The sequence below is a fragment of the Lepisma saccharinum genome, chromosome 12, assembly GCF_977018435.1.
Source record: "Lepisma saccharinum chromosome 12, izLepSacc3.1, whole genome shotgun sequence".
Classification (NCBI taxonomy): Eukaryota; Metazoa; Arthropoda; class Insecta; order Zygentoma; family Lepismatidae; genus Lepisma; species Lepisma saccharinum.
In genome coordinates this window covers 64,327,460-64,342,865 of record NC_139240.1, presented here as the reverse complement: position 1 = coordinate 64,342,865, position 15,406 = coordinate 64,327,460, and the positions used below count along the sequence as shown (strand labels likewise).

Here is a 15,406-nt window from a genome sequence, read left to right as displayed (position 1 = left end):
ACGCGAGCCTAGGAAGAAACCTGAAAAAGGGAGCAGTCGACTCCCGAAACGTTGTTTGGTAAATGGAAAATACTCACATAAGTAAGTAATACTGCTTATGGTATTTTATTAAATACTTATTGTAAAAGATTATGACTTCGATTAAAAGCTCATGTTGTAAACGATCACTCAGCACACATTAAGGACAAAAACAGGACAACTCACAGAATTATACTGGCCATAGGGTCAGATGCCAGAGCCTCGTTAGTCTGCAAAATGCAGTCCAGGGTGTACTACGTGGAAGTGAGGTTGACGATTGGGTGTACTATGTGGAAGGATCACCCCTTACACCCCATTGCAAAATTGTCATTCTACCAATCCATCAAGCGAATCATGGACTTTTGAAATGCAAACAAATTGTGTCAAGAAAGGCACAGTTAACACAAATTCCTCAATGTCAGACCTTGAAATGTATATCTTGAATGTTATCAGAGTTTGGGAGAAAAGGATAGTTTCTTGATTGATTAGGGGGCAATAATCTGATAAATAGTTTTAAAAAATGTAGTCCTTATCAGTAAACACTAATATAATTATATATACATGAACCAAACTTGCAAAACTAGCATTTTTTGACACAATTGTCAAACCATTTCCTAATAGAGATGTGACATCTGCCACCATCTAAAAATGGAATGTGCAGAAATTTGTGGGTCATAGAATTGTTTTTATTCTTTTTAAAAGGTAGTGGCAATTCATGTTCAGACGTGAGAAGATACAAATGAATGTATACAAATACTGAAATTTAACGTAATAAAAAAATAACAAACCACTGTGTGTAGAATTGTTGCTACAACTAACTTTGCACACTTATGAGGATAGAAATACACTTACCTTGCACAATTTCTTACGGCAGCTTCAGCATGTGATCTGACAGCGTATGACAGAAACTTCTCAAGAGGAACTTTTGCATTCCCTATTTGCAATGTATACGAAGGTCCCTGAACATCATCTGAATTACAAGAACTAGTTAATGTGGATAATTTTCCTGAGTTAGTACTCTGAAGGTCTTTTGATGCTACAATACACTTAGCATTATTTTCAGATATTTCATAATTTGTGCTGTTCTCTTCCAGCGTTGTTGGCTCTGCAAATTTTACCTTACGATGTCGTCTAGTTTTAATGCCTTCAGCAACTTCAACTTCCATTGCAATACTATTTGGAACATCAATATCTTCTGTGTTATTTGGGAACATATTTGCATTGCGGTTAACTTCACCGTCAATTAGATGAGCATATGCTTCTGTTGTGTGAATTCCTTTCGTTGTAATGGGTACTCGATTTCCTTTATGTAGGTTTGACTTTTCCTGTGCTCCAGAGATATACAATTCCTGCAATGTATCAGCTTTAACTTCCGTGTCTATATCTTGTCTCTCACATTCAATTTTTGTTAGTTTCTTACAAGAGAGTAACATGGAACTACCTGATTTATTAAGATCAGACTGCACATCTGCAGCTCTGATTACAGATATCCCTTGATACTGAAGAGGAAGATGCGATGTACTATTCTTTCCTGTCAAGGAAATATTCCTCTCTATGGGCAATGTTTGACTCATTGCTGAATAATTATTTTGATTTAAAGTATCAGCTTTCGGCAATTTAACAGATTTCGTTTTAATACAGGAAATTTTACTACCTGATATGAGAGTACCAAGTTCAGTGTTGGAAGATTTGAAATTCATCAATTCATCTTTTGCTTCATGTGAATTTCCTGTTATACAATACTCTTTTTCTCCTATACCACCTGGACCCAATGTTTGTAATTTTAAATTGTCGTTTTTCTTCTTTACATGGGCTTTGTTCCTTAAAGTAACAGCATTCTTTTCAGATCTGATCTGATCATTACACACATCCTCTACAATTTTGTGTTCAATACTTTTCTTAGTAGTCTTCTTGCCTTTGCTACAAGATAGTTTAAGTTGACCGGGCAAAGAAAGTTCTGTTAAGTTCTCACAATTTGTGATTGGATCTTTAATTTTGCTTTTTTTAAGGGATGGGTTCTTGGTGCAATTTTCATTATTTGACTTACATTTTGCATCTTTATATATTTGATTTCTTGAAGTTATTTTCCTCTTTGACGGTACTGCTTTTAGTCTAGATTGTGCATCTGGTGAAATGTTTATTTTTGTTTTTATTGATTTTGGCAAAGTACTTCCTCCCATCTTGTTTCTGTCAGGAGCTGTTTGGGTCTTAAATGGTACAGAGGTACAGTGTTCTTTCCGAAGTTCTACTGAATCACCAAGGTGTATAGCTGTACTGGAACATGGTAAGGATTTGCTTGATCTAGTTCGAAGGTATTGTTTTCCTGGCCTTTTTACTAACATATCTGAAATGAATTTCTTATTCTTAGCTGAAAATGTTTTTGATTCAGCCAATGGAATATTGTTTTTCATTTCTGCAACATCAGAGACACACTTATTTGCATCACTTGCAGTCTTAATTCTAGCATTAACCTTACAGTTCATGAATTCAACTGAAGTGGAATTTTCTTCTCTTTTAATCGCATTATATACTTCAGTCGTAACATTTTTGCTATCTTTGTCATTTCTACTAACATCTTTGGATACATTATCTGTTTCACTTACTACTTTAGTTTCAACCTTTTCTGCTTTTTTCCCACTTACATCAGAGGATGGTGCATTGGAGAGGCAGGACAAAATGGCATTTTTCGCACCCTTCCCTCCTGATGCATCTTCAAGTTGAATGGAATTCTTAACTGAATTACTTCTAAGGGTTTTGCATATACCTGTGTCACCTGATGCAGATACATTATGCTTTCTTTTCTTTCTCACAACAGAAGATAATTCTGACTGTGCTGAGGTCTTGGAATCACTATTCAGTTTGGAATCACATTCTATTGCAGACGCATTACTATTTTGAGCAGAAGAAACTGTAACTGGCTTAATTCCTTGCTTATCTATTCTAGTAACTAGCCTTGATTTCCACCTTAAATTTGCAACTGTAGAAGAAGCACGAAGAGAACAACTAGAATTACCTTTCACTAGGTTACAATTTTTTTCTCTATGCTTTGTTTCCCTCCTTTGCACCTTTTTTACACATTTAACTTGAAGGCTTTTAAAACATTTTCTAGGTTCTTCATTTTTCTTTCGATCTAGTGGCACTTTAGGCACTGACTTGCTTTCCTTTGAAAATTCTCCAACCTTATTTGTGACTTTCTCTTCTTTAAGTGACTTCTTACGACTCCTTAATATATTTTGATACTTGCGCAGTGCATTTTTCGTTCTAGAAAATTTGAAAAATGCCTTTTTGTTGCGCAGCACCACAGAATTATAAGATCTTCTACTGACTGGTACACACACACTCTTGAACTTAAAGTGTTTTGAAGTACCTTTACATGGCTTCTTGTCAGCATTCAACAATTCTTTAGTAATCAATTTAGTCCTCTGAGTTTTAGAAACAACCATATTTGTATCATCTTGGTACAAATTTTTTACACCGTTATCAGGCAGGATGTCAATTTGGGTTCTGCCAGAAGCAACACCATGATTTGCACCACTTTCGGGGACATCAGTTTCAAAATTTCTTTGCAATGACTTTTTGTTCCGCAGCACCACAGAATTAGATGTTCTTCCACTGACTGCTCCAACAGATACATTCCTGAACTTAATTTTTTTTGAAACACCTTTACATGGCTTCTTGACACCATTCAACACCTGTTTTGTAATCAATTTAGTCCTCCGAGATTTAGAAACAACTTTATTTATATCATCTGTGTACAAATTTTCTCCACCATTATCAGGCACGTCAATCTGGGTGCTGCCAGTAGCAAAACCATTATTTTCATCACTTTCGGGGACTTCCTCAGTTTGAAAATTTCTTTCCGATGACTCTGGTTCTGTGTATGTTCCAAATGATAAGTCCTTTATATTTATTGTAGTTGGAACATCTAGTTTCTTCAGTTTAACAACAGGGGAAAAGTTACTCAAACTATGTGCCAGCTGCAGTAATTCCTTTGGTGACAGTCCTTTCTCTGGTAAATTATTCTGGGTATCATCATGAACATCACTGCACATTGCTTCTACATCTTCCATGAGTTTTTCCAATGTAATTGGTTCACCACTGATGCTACTAGCTGCACTAAGATCTTCCGATTCACTTTCACTTTCAAAATCATTCAAGTAAGCACTAACAACAACTTTACATGCAATTTCAGCAGAAGTGCAGTCATCTTCAGAGCTTTCACTAGATATGTTCAGCAGATCTGGGTCAACTGAAAAAACATTTGATGATTTTTTATACAAAAGATCGGTTTCACTATTGAATCCATGAAAATCGTCCTCGTCATCAGAAAAAATTATAGGAGCAGAATTGAATCCATGAAAATCGTCCTCGTCGTCAGAAAAAATTATAGTAGCAGAGTTTGTTTCTGCACTACTATGCTTTCCAATTTTCTGGTTATCATAATTTTCAATTCTTTTTTTCCTTCCTCTGAGTGCATATTCATTATTGCTGTTTGTTTCCGTATTAGTGGAAAGATTTTGAAATGAATTACTTCTGGACAGAGTTTCACACGGATTTTTGTTCATATTCTTAATGCAGTTAACACCTGAAGAATTTGCTTCATCTTGTTCATCTTCTCCAATAATTTTTGCAGTTTCAGTTCTTTTGTCATTTGTCCCGATGCAATCAAAATTCTTTAAATAATTCTTTAAATAAGCTAATTTTTTTAATGTACAACCTGATCTAGTAGCTTCCTCCACACATGAAAAACTGCTTGTAGTTTGCCCATTAGACGATAATGATTCATCTTCACTTGTTGCTTCTTGAAGTGGAATTTCTATTATCGGAACACTGGTAACTTCAGCTGAAGTACATTGCTCTGGATTGTCAACAACCACGGTTTCAAGTTCATTTCTATCTACCACTTCACCTTTATCTGAATTGGCTTGTTCCTTTGATTGTGAAAAACTACTGGCATTATTATGAATCCAAACCCTGGGCTGATTTATTTGTTTCATGCGGGATACGTTCATGTTATTTGTTCTATCAGTACAATTTGAATTTTTGCCAACTGACGTTCCTGCACAGATTTCTTCTACAATAGAAACTTCTGCATCTGGCACATTCTCACATACATCCTGGGATCCTGCATCTTCTGTCTGTACTGCTTCATCTTCAGTTTTAATTGGAAGTGGTATAGAAACATCATTTGTCTTATTACTGCCACTGCAGTATCTTAAATTCAATAAATGCTTTGGCACTGCGAAGAACGGTGATGTTGGAGATCCCAATTTCTGTAAAGCAAGATACAACTTAGTTTGGAGAAAATTACAGTACATAATTTTTCTTTACAGATAAAACTCAATGCACTTTATGTAGTGTTCCTTCTGTGTCATATACTTTAAAATATCCTCGAAATTTTGATGCCTTCAACTGTACATCATCTTTCTTGAAACATAGAGACTATATTAAAGGAAACCACCACAGAAGAAAAGTTGTTTTTATACAAAAACAAATGAAAGTTCACATCATTAACACTGTGGCAAAAGACAATCTGAAAGAATTTTAATAAATACATATTTTATATGTGTGTACAATTCAGAATACTAATCATTGGCATTCAATTTCTAAATTTTCAATCCATCAGGCTTCTATATAAGAGAAGTATATAAGCCAATTCTGAACTTAGAACTGCATTGAAGAGGATTACAAGGGGTTACAAAACTGAATACATATTTATGAATGACAGAGACATCAAACTTATACCTGATAATAACACTCAACTACTGCTACTTTGAACGTGTAGCAAAAAAATTTTTAACTTCCCCTCAGAAATATTCACCTAATGAATTTCGTTCCAGCAAATCTGCTTGAGGCAAAATGCAATATTTATGAAGATAATTGGGAATAATCTTATTTTGAAAAAAATGTTGAATTCATGGATGACTGTGATCATATTAGAAGATTTGGAATCTAGGAAGTACTACTGAAAATGGGTGTTCAATAAATAATTTTCTTCACATTCTCATGCATGGGAAGATTGAAAAATAGATTTGTCCATGTGAATTGCATTCAGTCAACCTACACGATTAAACAGTTACTTACTTCTACATGTATGTTTCAATTTAGATAAAGGTATAGTTTTACAAAAGTGTGTGTTAGTAATCAGAAATAAGGACTATATTACTGAAAATGTTAAGTCCCATAAGAAAAGACACATCCATTGACACAATTTATTAGGATTATTTTTCTCTAACATTCCGCTCTAAAAATGTTAGCAATAGAGCTATTAATTTTCTGTAAAGTACATTGTATATGTTGTACTATATTCTTCTTTCCAGTCTTGATGTAACGATTTTGGAGAACATACACTTCCATCATCAGACATTTATTTTTAGTTTGATTAATGTTACAGTTATAACAAAAGAATAAATTGAATAAGGACAAAAAGAAGCACTTGCACAATGAATCTCGTCAATAATGTTACATTGTTTGAATGAAACAACTTAACAATGAAACAAGCAATCTGTTTTATTATTATTTTAAATAAAGATGTTACCAAATTTTAATTATGGATCCTAAATATCAGCAGGTAATTCAGAATTATCCTCCCTTCTACAAAGATTCTTCATCACTTCTGTAGGATTAAATATCAAAGGTGGTGGCTTACCCCATTTATGAAGAAAAAAAAAAAAACAACTCCATAGTAAGTCTATCAGGGTGGCTACTCTAGGACCTTGATAAAATTCAAGTAAAATTCCCAGTTTTCAAGGCAAACTTTCCAAAAACTCAAGGGTACAAGCAGATGTTTTTATCTATTCCAGGCTTACATATTATTGCTTCTCACCACCCACCCACACAAATATATTAATATAAGGGGTCTGTTTGATTCCAATTTATCAAAAAATTCTAAATTCTAATTCAAATCAACGGTATATATATATATGTGTGGAAGGTGCGGAGTTTGCCATTTCACATACTCAAGAGTCGAAATACATCTACGAACACAAGTCACAAATATGGGATACATTAATCTATGAAAAATTGTTAATTGTATAAGAATTCCAAACTGAAATTTACATAACCAACATCAAGAACCTTACAAAAGTCTTCCATCTTTCAGATAGATTGCTCTGCAAAAGGACACTAACAAAGCAAACTGATTGAGAGAATTCTGTTTTATTTTTCATGCAGCTTTTTTTTTCCGATCTCGATAAAAATAAAAGCTAAATTGTGATAAACGTGCCTCAGGTCATTAACAAATATGTATAAATTAATTGAATGGGATTTGGATTAATGAAAGTTGCAGTTTTTCATGTCTACAGAGAAAAAAATCCACATGCAATTCACACATAATTCCCATAATTCAAGGAATTTCCTGTTAGTACCAACCCTGTCTAAATTGCAAATCTTGATATTTAATTTTTTCCATCACTGATGTATTTAAGTTACGGTCACAATTAGGCAAAAGTGGCAGTAATAATCAAAATAAAATTAAATGTATTTCAATTGTTTAATGAAGAACACCCTCACATAGAACACATGAACAACAACATAATTTCATTCTTGGATCTGGAAATCAAGACAACTGAAATAACGATTCAAACATTAGTCCACATGAAAAAATTAGCTGGGGTAAATACATTCATATCAATTCAGAACATTCTCCTACAACAATAAAAAATGTGTTTTTTAATTTTTTTTCCTAAGAGGACAAAGATTATGTTCAAATAATGACGATATTATGAAAGGAAAAACGAGGAAAATTGTTTTAACACAAATAGAGTGAACGAAATAAAAAAAAAACTGGTTAAAAGAAAAATGTGAAATGATGAGAAACCTATTCAGGGTTGCTACGATTTTTTGATTATGAAATTTCCTGACATTTACAGGTTTTCCAGTTCAAAAATGAATTTTTCCAGACATGTTTATCATCATGATTTTTGCTTTTGAACCTTGTGTTTTTCAATTAAATATATAATCTGTTAATTATTATGAATATTCACTTACACAACTTTTCTTTTTTTAGGAAATTTCATTCTACAGGCACAAGAACAAGTGAAAATTTGAAGAGTAAAATGTAAAATTACAATCTGCATCAAATGTATTGGGTGCTACAATCACATGCATCTCGCCTTCAGGCTAAGGTAACAGAGGTACATTATTTCACCATAACAGATCTCCACAATATAAAAACAACAGAAAAAGTTAATAAACCATATACAATTCTTCATTTTCTGGTGGATTTATAGTGTCATAGAAAATGCTGCTTTATTGCTTACATTTATAAGTATGCAACATCTGGAGACGTTTTTGTTGCATATAGGAATTCTATAGGAAATGCCAACAAGACTAAGGTCTATAAAATAATAGACGATAACATAATCTTCACCAATCTTTTCGATAATTATGATCATATTGTCAATGTACTTTAGTCATCAATCAGATATCTGGACTGCAAGTTTTACTTTGATATTCTTTCTAATATCTAGTACAGCAAGGTTATTTAAACCAAGAAAAAGTAAGCCATGGTTTGATAATGAATGTCATAATCTAATAGCAATAAGAAATCAGGCTAGACTTAGGTGGTTAAATAACTCTGATGATACAAATCTAAGCAATTATAATAGAATGAATCGAGAAGTTAACCGCACGTTTAGAAGTAAAAAAAGAGATCACTCGAAAAGCAAAATTAATGAAATTGAAACAAACAGCAAAAATAAAAATATCAGAGATTTATATAAAGGTGTAAATGAATTTAGAAAGGGGTGGCAACCTAAAGTAAACTTGATAAAAGATAAAGACTGTGATTTTCTAGCTGACCCAAGCGATATTCTAAATAGATGGAAGAACTACTTTAATGACCTTTTAAATGTTCATGTAGGAGATAAATCAGAAGTAAATGAAGTGCACACAGCAGAACCTTTAGTTCCAGAACCTAACTTGACTGAAGTTAAAGATGCTATTAAAAGGTTAAAGAATAACAAAGCACCTGGCATTGATTTAATACCAGCTGAGTTAATTATATATGGAGGAAATTCGTTAATATGTCAAATTCTTAAATTAATTTGTTTAATATGGAATAAAGAAGAAATCCCTCAACAGTGGAAAGAATCCATAATTGTTCATGTGTTTAAAAAAAGTGATAAAATGAACTGCAATAATTACCGTGGAATTTCTCTACTCTCAACAACATATAAAATATTATCTAACATTCTTTTAACAAAACTAACCCCATATGTTGATGAAATTATAGGTGATTATCAATGTGGATTTAAACGTAACAGATCAACTACAGATCAAATTTTTCACATTAGACAGACACTTGAAAAAAAGTGGGAATATAATCAAAATGTCCATCAGCTATTCATTGATTTCAAAAAAGCATATGATTCGGTCAAAAGAGATAAATTATATAATATATTAGTAGAGTTTGGAATACCTAAGAAGCTTGTTTGTATGATAAAAGTATGCACCAGTGAAACAGAAAGTAAAATTCGTGTGGGTATTAATGTGTCTGACAAATTTACAATTCATGTTGGGTTAAAACAAGGAGATGCATTATCTCCATTGCTCTTTAATTTGGCCTTAGAATATGCTGTTAGGAAGGTAAAAGAAACTAAAGAAGGACTAAAATTAAATGGTGTGACTCAGTTGTTAGCATATGCAGATGATGTAGACTTATTAGGGGATGATATAAATACAATTAAGAATAATGCTAAAATATTTTTCAAAACTGCTAAAGAGATAGGTTTCGAAGTTAACAAAGATAAAACTAAATATATGCTTACAGGCCGAAACCAAGTGTTAGGTAATAATCAAAATCTAATTATTGATAACAACTCATTTGAACCAGTTTCCAAATTCAAATACTTAGGAGTAATATTAACAAGTGAAAATTATATTAAAAAGGAAATAAAAAGTAGGCTTAATTCAGAAAATGCATGTTACTTCTCTCTTCATAAACTTTTGTCTTCTTGTTTAATATCTAAGAAACTAAAAGTTAAAATATACAAAACAGTAATTTTGCTTGTAGTATTGTCCCTTACATTGAAAGAGGAACATAAATTGAGAGTATTTGAAAATAAGATCCTTAGGAAAATCTTTGGACCTAAAAGGGATGAGGAGACAGGTGAGTGCAGAAGGTTACATAATTTAGAACTACATAATTTGTATTCATATCCAGATATTATTAGAATAATTAAATCAAGAAGACTTAGGTGGGCAGGCCATGTGGCATGAATGGGAGAGGAAAGAGGAGTTTACAGGATTCTTGTTGGGAAACCTGATGGTAAGAGACCTGTAGGAAGGCCAAGACGAAGATGGAGGGACAACGTTGAGATAGACCTAAAGGAAATTAGTAGGGATGGAAAGATTATATAGATCTTGCTCAAGATAGATACAGATGGAAGGCCTGTGTTACTGCAGCCTCAACCTTCAGGTTTAAGAAGGCTAGAGAGTTAGTTTGGGAGGTTATTTAAGTCTTTTACCGCAAGAGTGTCTGTCGCTCGGCAGCCCAGTCATGCAACAGGTCCCGGCAAATTGCGTTACAGGAAGTCCATAACAGAAACCACTTGTTTTGTAATGTTTCCACTTTTCACAATTACAGTTACAATTACAATTGAAATAAGCAAGTACAGCCGGCAGCCGACGAGAAGATCGCTGAATGAAGGGAGACGGGGCACAGAGGGAAAGGGAGGGTCAGGTTCATTTGCAGAATTTGGGGGTGGTCGGGGAGAAGGAAGTCTTGTTTTCTTCTTGGCGGGTCATTGTCAAGCTGACGACAAGAGTTCTGGCGGAAGAGCACCTCCCCCACGCGAAAGAGTGGAGTCGCCTGGCAGTACGTCACACTTCTTCTGCCAGCGCTCTTCTCGTCGGCTGCCAGCTGTACCTTGTCGCAAGGATGCTGGAAAGGTGTCCTCCTAAATACAAATATTTCTGGCACCTTATTTCTGACATCTAATCTTAGATTAGACATCGCTACTTTATCAACAGTTGTCGCGAGAGCGCCGGCAGCTTATCGAGGGAGTTGTCAGCCGCGAGAGGGCACTTTATACTCCACAAATGTGACACCTGTCGGCAGTGATGCCAACCGTAGGGACATGTTCCTACGCATAGGGACTTTTCACTATATTTTGCCAAATGAGTGAAAACATAAGGACTTTTTTCAATCTTGGAAAATAACATTTTATTGTGCAAAGGTTCAAAGCTTACTCGCCAGTCAGTTGCACTTTCTTCGCACTCAGTTTGGAATGAATGGATTAGTTTATCTGGATACTTCAGCGAGGAGGACAAAAAATAACTAACAAATCTCCATCAGAATTGTGGAACATGTTATCGGTTACCAAGAACTTTCAAGGCAAGTTCTTTTTTGAAAACATTTCCACTCTCACGAAAATAGCGCTAACTTGCCACATTCTAACGCGGAAAAGGAAAGAATATTTTCAATGGTAAGTGATACAAAAACAAAAAAGAGAAATAAAATGGGACCAGAATTGTTAAAGACTGCAGGAAATACATCACCAACCAACATCTATCTCTTAACAGCAGCAGCAAATAACATAATCAACAGTAAACGACTTAACGTTATTCACTAAGGTAAGAATTTACAATACCGAACCCTTCTGTAATTTCTATGCTACGTCTTATACTCACGAAATAATTAGTCATGATGATTTATCTCAGGTTAACATGTTGAGGTGAGGTGAAAAAATTGTTCATTAATGTGTAGAAGTTGTGAAATAAGCTTTTCAATTCTCGCAATGATTCTTCGCATACAAGTATGGTAGCCATATTTGTTGATATTAACAATTGACGTTTGGAATTAGTTACGCTGTCTACAGCATTGCCACACTGTTGATTTCATACTTGGAGAGCATGGATCGTGTAAGAATGGAGGAAGAGAACAGTAAAAAAGTTGTTCATGTTGTACAGATTGTTAGGTGGAGTGTGCAGGAGGATGGCCGTGTGCTAATTAATAAACTTATGGATTTCGGTATTTTGCCCAAAGAAGGTGCTTACATGTGATAGTGACAATCACGATGTAGAAGAACATGTGGAATGTGGACTGATTTGATTACAGGTAAGTTTGGCAACAGTGCATCGATCATAAAATTGCAGGATACGAAAATGGCGTCTTTGATGATGAAAGTTTGCTGTTAAAGTGCTATGAAAATAAGATTTTTTTATTGGTTCATAATCACAATTAGCGCAAAACGATTCACGGATAGCCCCATTGACCATTCTTGGTAAGGTAAGATTAGGTTAGGTTAGGAAAGGCAAACATAGTTAAAATTTGGGGTCGAAAAACCATGCACGAGTAGCCCCACAAACCACTGACGGATAGCACCACGAACCATTCACGGTAAGGTTAGGTTAGATTAGGTTAGGCAAACATAGTTAAAATTTGGGGTCGTAGTAATATCAGGAATGTACACTGGTCAAAAAAATTAGTGGAGCAAGCAAGAAATCCCAAAACCAAAGTTGGTAAGTCAAAAGTAGCAATGTATTTTGATTAGGTGAGTGTGTCCTCAACTAGTACAATACATGTCTATTGAGTCATTAGCACAACAGAGTTCTAGGGGTGATTTCTGCAAGATACTGCACAAAATCAGGAGAACAGCACGGTGATAAGACAATAGAAATGGACAGATACGCAACAGATCCATACCTCTAATAAGGCGTGTGATCTCCATGAACTGCTATGACAGCTGCACATCTGTTTTGCATGGAACCAATAAGGTTATCAACGACAGCCTGCGGGATATTCACCCATTCCTCCAGAAGGGCCATTTCCAACTGTTGCAGAGTTGTAGGCAGCGCTGGCTGAGCAGCAATGCGTCTTCCGAGTGTGTCCCACACATGTTCAATGGATTCAAGTCTGGGGAGGACGCTGGCCATACCATTCATTCGATACCCTCATCCCGTAGCATGGCGTCAACCAGACGTGCTCGGTGAGGTCGGGCATTATCGTCCACAAAAATGAAACAATCACCGATATCTGCAGCCATTGGGACAACATGAGGCCTGAGGATCTCATCCCGGTACCGTAAGACTGTCAAAGTACCGTTCCGGATAATGTGCAGGGGGGTATGTCGACCAACACTGATCCCTGCCCATACCATTAAGCCACCGCCACCATACTGAGACACTTCGCGCACATGTGCGGGATAATTGCGAGTCCCACGTTCCCTCCAGATGAGAATGCGTCGATTATCTGACTGGAGACTGAAACGCGACTCATCCGAGAAGAGAACTGAACTCCACTCTCCATGTCCCCACTCACGATGTTCCACAGCCCACTGTCTGCGGGCCCTACGGTGTTGGGCATTCAGAGGGACACACACCATTGGTCTTCTTGCATAAAGACCCCTTTCCCGCAGGCGATTTCGTACAGTTTGGCCCGAGACTCTTCGTCCTGTTGCCAAAACAAGGCTGCGTTGCAAGTCAGTTGCAGTTTGCTGCCTATTCCTGCGAGCCGACAATGCTAAGTACCGGTCTTCCCTAACTGTTGTTGACCGTGGGCGACCTTGCCCAGGCCTCCTTCATACTGTACTTGTCTGTTGAAATCGTGTCCACAACCTGGAAATGACACTGCGTGACACACCAAGGGCTGCAGCCACCTCACGTTGTGTTTGCCCTGCTTCCATCCTCCCAATGGCTCTCCATGCGCTAGATTCCCCTAAATCGTGTTGTTCTGCCATCGTTCCTATTCAACACTACTCAACTGAATCCCACCTGCACTTACGATCTGCCAGCACCACACAACCGGTGTTCCCAAGTGACCTCATGATTGCTCCTCATATCACAAATTCTGCCACGTGCCTTATGGTGTCACTAGAGAGCTCTTCATGCTGATGATTCATAAGAGATGAATTGTACTGGTTGAGGACACACTCACTTCATCAACATACATTGCTACTTTTGGCTTTCCAACTTTGGTTTTGGGATTTCTTGCTTGCTCCCCTAATTGTTTTGACCAGTGTACATATATTTCGTTTTTTAAGTATTGGAAACACAAAATCTTCTGGTAAATAATTAGCAACCACTCAATTTCGCTTATTTTGCAATTTCTACACGTGATGCCCATATTTTAACTTCAAATTCGTGATTAGAAGGCCTCAATTAGTGAGTATGCAAAATATTACAAAAATTGGGGAGGAGTCTGGTATTGTAAATTCGCTCCTTCATAAATTGTGGAAGCACCGAGCAGAAAGATTTGGTAAGTAAATGTGTATATTTTATCTTGTTTTGCATGCTCATGAGGTGTTGTTTTTTTTTTATTCGCTTTACTTGGCGTAGGGACATTTGGTCAGTTGTAGGGACATTTTTATTACGTCTGTAGGGACATAGCTGAAAAATGGTTGGCAACACTGTCAGCTACCAGACGTAGTGAGTGCACGCTCATGTTCACTTCTGTTTGAGTTTATCAGTACATATGTTGTTTATACTGTGTTATTGAGTTAGTGTGCTATTCAGTGCTAGTGCTTTATTGTGTGTTAATTGTTATTCATTCATTAGTTATGCTGCTAAACAAATATAGTCTTGAACAAAGAGTTTTTATGTACGATAATTACGTGAAAACGAACTCTTGCAGAACAGTGGTCAGGCAATTACGAGAGACAGGATCTCTTGAACCTAAGAAACGTGTTGTATTGCTGTTGAAGGAGGTCATTTTCAACATCTCTTATAACACAGGAGGTTAGTGATCATCATTATTATTACTTTTAAATATCAATTTACGCTTTCGGTTTGCTTTATGTGCCAGGATGCTGTCTTCCCTTTCTGTCAACTGAGAATAAAGTAGCAATGTCTAATCTAAGGTTAGATGTCAGAAATAAGGTGCCAGAAATATTTGTAATTGGGAGGACACCTTTGCCAGCATTCTTGCGACAAGGTACATGCTTATTTCAATTGTAATTGTGAAAAGTGGAAACATTACAAAACAAGTGGTTTCTGTTACGGACTTCCTGTAATGCAATTTGCCGGGACCTGTTGCATGACGGGCCGCCGAGCAGCCGACCCTCCCGCGGTATTTGACTTAAATAACCTCCCTGTATTATAAAACTGAAAATTTATTACATAAATTCGAAGGAACCATAATTTTGCACAAGACTGAGAATCATAAAAATGAAAGAAACAAGTTTCTAAACTGAATCTTTTTTTTTTGGAGTGGAATCACAAGAACCGAATCCAGAAGTGGAAGTAAACTGCTTGTGCTTTCTGCAACTTTTTCTCTTGCAGACTCCAAAATGCGTGTAAATTCCAGACGATCAGCAAATATCCTGACATTTCCCTGATAAGTCAAATTTCCTGACATTTCCCTGTTTTCCAGATGTGTAGCAACCCTGCTATTGCAAAGAAATTCATCTGTATCCCATTCCACAAGGGTTTTTCACATAAAATTACA

At 35.9% G+C, this 15,406-nt stretch overlaps 1 protein-coding gene across 1 annotated transcript in view; it reads right to left on the bottom strand.

Moving 5' to 3' along the window:
- LOC145996166 (uncharacterized) overlaps positions 1-15,406 on the bottom strand; it is an 80,011-nt gene that overhangs the window by 26,095 nt on the left and 38,510 nt on the right. The window contains exon 3 of the mRNA XM_083132517.1: positions 871-5,291. Within this exon, the coding sequence (XP_082988643.1) occupies positions 871-5,291 (4,421 nt within the window). The remainder of the gene's footprint in view (positions 1-870; positions 5,292-15,406) is intronic.